The 3,432-nt window shown below is 42.6% G+C and overlaps 1 protein-coding gene across 1 annotated transcript; it reads right to left on the bottom strand.

The window, feature by feature from the left end:
• Positions 1-1,002: 1,002 nt before the first annotated feature.
• On the bottom strand, positions 1,003-2,104 carry LOC116906973 (replication factor C subunit 4-like). Its single transcript, XM_032909893.1, is given in 3 exon segments — positions 1,003-1,045; positions 1,047-1,793; positions 1,795-2,104. Coding segments are annotated over 3 exon segments (1,071 nt in total). The 5' UTR covers positions 2,076-2,104.
• Positions 2,105-3,432: the final 1,328 nt, after the last annotated feature.

The raw sequence follows: 3,432 nt of genomic DNA, 5'->3' as shown, positions 1-3,432 counted from the left end.
TTGAGATGAATTTAATCGATTCTGGGTGTTGATGTTTCATTTTGCCTTTGCTGGCTGGGTGTTCCATTCTTTTGTGTCTGCCACCCTCTCTGGATCTTAGAAGAGTATGGTGGATGTAGGCTACCTGGTACAGAATGCTTCTGCAGGTCTGTGGGGGGTGTGAGAAAGAGAGCTGGTCTAGGAGGAAACATCCAGTGGGCTTCAGGAAGAGCTAAGGGGATTCTGTCCATAGCGCGGGGGTTTAGGGGGCAGTCTCCAGGCACTGGGATATGTATGTGGTGGGAAGAGAGAATCCTGCAAGTAGGTTGCAGTAAGGCAAAGAATGATCTGGAAAGACAGGGATGAAAGGGCTATGGGAACTCTGTGACAAGAGCTTGAAGCTCCAGTGAATGGAGCTTCACTGACAGGAGCTGAGACCCCTGCAACAGTCTGCTACAGAAATTGGAGAGATTATGGTGTAGGGCAGAAGGGAGACCAAGCATCACCTACCTGGGTCCTAGCTCTGTGTGGCCACTGGGGGTCCCAGGCAGAGTGTTTCTAGGTCTGATTGACTGATGTAGAGAAACAAGAATGGGCTAGAAAAGAGAACTGAAAGGGTCCATGGGAAAGGGAATGCTGGACCTGGCACAGTGCTTGTTAAAGACCCCTGGGAGTGGAAGTAGGATGGAGAGGAAGTCCTTACAAGCAGTTTGCTACAGGGCTTAGGATGAGACTAGAGAGACTGTCCACATCAATCTTAAGTCACAAAAATGAGATGAAAAATTTCAAATAGACGTTCTATGGTTTTTGTTACCAGACTAGTGAGTGGACCATATGAACACTTCAGAGAGACTTCAGCACCCTGCTACACTGGGCTGACATGAACTGGTTGTGGTAAAGATCACGTCAGTAGGGATTGTGATGACTGGCTCTTAGGAGCTGTCGGTTCCACAGTTATTTAAATTGTTTTTATAGGTGGTTTGGTCCTTTATTTCTATTCATCATACAAAAGAATATAGATGTTTAACAGTTCTGAGTCAGTTGCTGCTCCACAGCTGCACAGAGGCTCATCTGCACCACCTGCCGAACACTTCTCCACCTCGGCAAGTTTTTCTGTAATAACGGACTTCCATTTATCAGACAGATTTTCCTTTCCTATGATTGAATCATGAAGTTCATTGACAAGCCGAGTGGCTGCATGCCCTTCGTCTATTAGGTTCTTTACCACAGCTTCTAGTTTGTCAAAAGAGCCACCGTGACATGCAGTGACTATTCCCTCAATGGTTGCAGCTGGTGTTACCCCAGCAACGTCTGGGATCACATCTTCCGGAGTTTCCTTTCCACCTGTTGGTCGAGTTGCACTTTGAAGAAATGGAATGGCTTTCCGTAAATCTCCTTCTGATATTGTAACAAGATAAGCTATTTCCTCATCGCCAAGTTTGACATTTTCCTTCTCAGCAATATCCAATAATCGCTTCTGTTGAATTTTATCTGACAGAGGCGTGAAGAGGAATTTTGAACATCTAGAAGTGAGGGGTTCAATTATTCGGCTGACATAGTTACAGAAGAGGCAGAATCTGGTTGTTTTAGACTCTTTTTCCATGGTTCGTCTTAAAGCTGCCTGAGCAGCTGAAGTCATAGAATCTGCTTCATCCAGAATTACAATCTTAAAGGGAGGACATGGTTTCCCATCTGAACGACTTCCAGACACAGTTAACTGAGCAAAATTTTTCACTTTCTCTTGGATTACTTGTATTCCACGTTCATCAGATGCATTTAACTCAAGGACTCTTAATCGATAGAGTTCAGGCCCACTCTCTAGCTGCTGCCAAAATGGTGGATGTTTTGCCAGTTCCAGGTGGCCCATAGAACAAGAGATTAGGAAGATCAGCTCCTTCTAAAGACCTTTTCAGCACTGCAACCACTTCTTCCTGGAAAGCAACTTCATCCACGCACTTCGGACGGTATTTTTCCACCCAAGGAACTGGTTTGACTTTCTTGGATTCTCCACTGCTTCCTGCAGAGGAAGATATGCCCCGTTCCTTGATCGATTGTGGTTTGGTACTGACAGATGTGCCTTTCAGAAATGCTTGCATGGTTTCTTCTCAGTTGTTGCCGTCCCACTGGTGCCACAGTTCATTCCCCCAGTTATTTAAAATTTATTCCAAAACAAAAAACATCATTTTATTGTATAAATATGCAGATTTGTATGAATTTTCTAAAAATTGACAATAACTTTAATACTACTCGGTATTGCGGATAGGTAGCAAATCAGGAGAAAACTTATGCAAACTATCATCCATTAAAAATGTCAATAAGATCAATAGAAAAATCAACTTATTTTTAAACTTACTGATCATGAAATCAGATCACAAAAATATTTATAAGTAAAAAAGATGAATAAAAGTACACAATAAAAACAATGCAGCAGAATGTCAAAGGTGTGTCTGACAATATCTTTGTGAACACTTGTACCTTATTTAGTCACGTTCTAGATACGTATTCATTTTCAGTGTTCAATGTTACGTTTTTAAAAATAGGAACCCTGTGTTAAAGTCATCAAGTTGACAAAGAATCATGAAATACTGAATTTTAAATAATGGATCTTCTCTTTAAGGCCAACTTCAAATAAATAAAAATTTATTAAGTAGCAGCGAGAAATCCAAGAACAATTATGTCTGTGGAGCTTGCAATTCATCAGGAAAAGAAAATATAACTTCTGGCATATAAGTAGCACAAAGAGTCTATACACTGTGGGACACTGTGACATATTACAGCTTCCATGACAAGATGCTTTGTTTTAATTATTATTTTTTTAATTTTTATTTTCCTCTGTGGGGGAGTTAGCATGGGTGAAGGGCAGATATGATGGGGCAGATGGATGGAACTTGGGTACATGATATGAAATTCACAACAAAATTAATAAAAAGTTATAGAAAGAAATAAAAAGGAAGATAGGGAGGAAGAAAGGACGGGAGGGAGGAAGGAAGGAGCGAGCACGAGAAGCCAGTGGCTCTAGGAGTTTATCCCCTGAGACCTGCCTCCCCTTTCACAAGCCAGTGACTAGAGTGACTGGCAAACGAAACCCAAACACCAGGGCACTGGGGGATTAGGATGCACCCTCCATGACTTGCCAGCCTCTGTATGGTTTTAACCATGAAAGCACGCCCAACCCTAGCTTCTCTCACAGGACTGGGCATGTTTGGTCATGCGTAAGTACTGGAGAAGGACTGCATCGGGCTGGTTACAAGAGCACCGACGACTCCTCTGGGAAAAGCAATCTTACCGGAGGAGAGTCTCCACCTGTGCTCCAAGCACGAGGGCTGTGAGAAGGGTTTTGAATGCAGTGAAGTGTGTGTTATTTAGTGGTTAACCCTTCGAGAAAACAGATAACAAACACAGAGTGAGCAAACCTGACAGGCTCTTCATATAAAGTCACCAGGGACAGGAAAA

This window comes from Rattus rattus, chromosome 8 (genome assembly GCF_011064425.1).
Source record: "Rattus rattus isolate New Zealand chromosome 8, Rrattus_CSIRO_v1, whole genome shotgun sequence".
NCBI lineage: Eukaryota > Metazoa > Chordata > Mammalia > Rodentia > Muridae > Rattus > Rattus rattus.
This window is presented reverse-complemented; position numbering and strand designations above follow the sequence as displayed.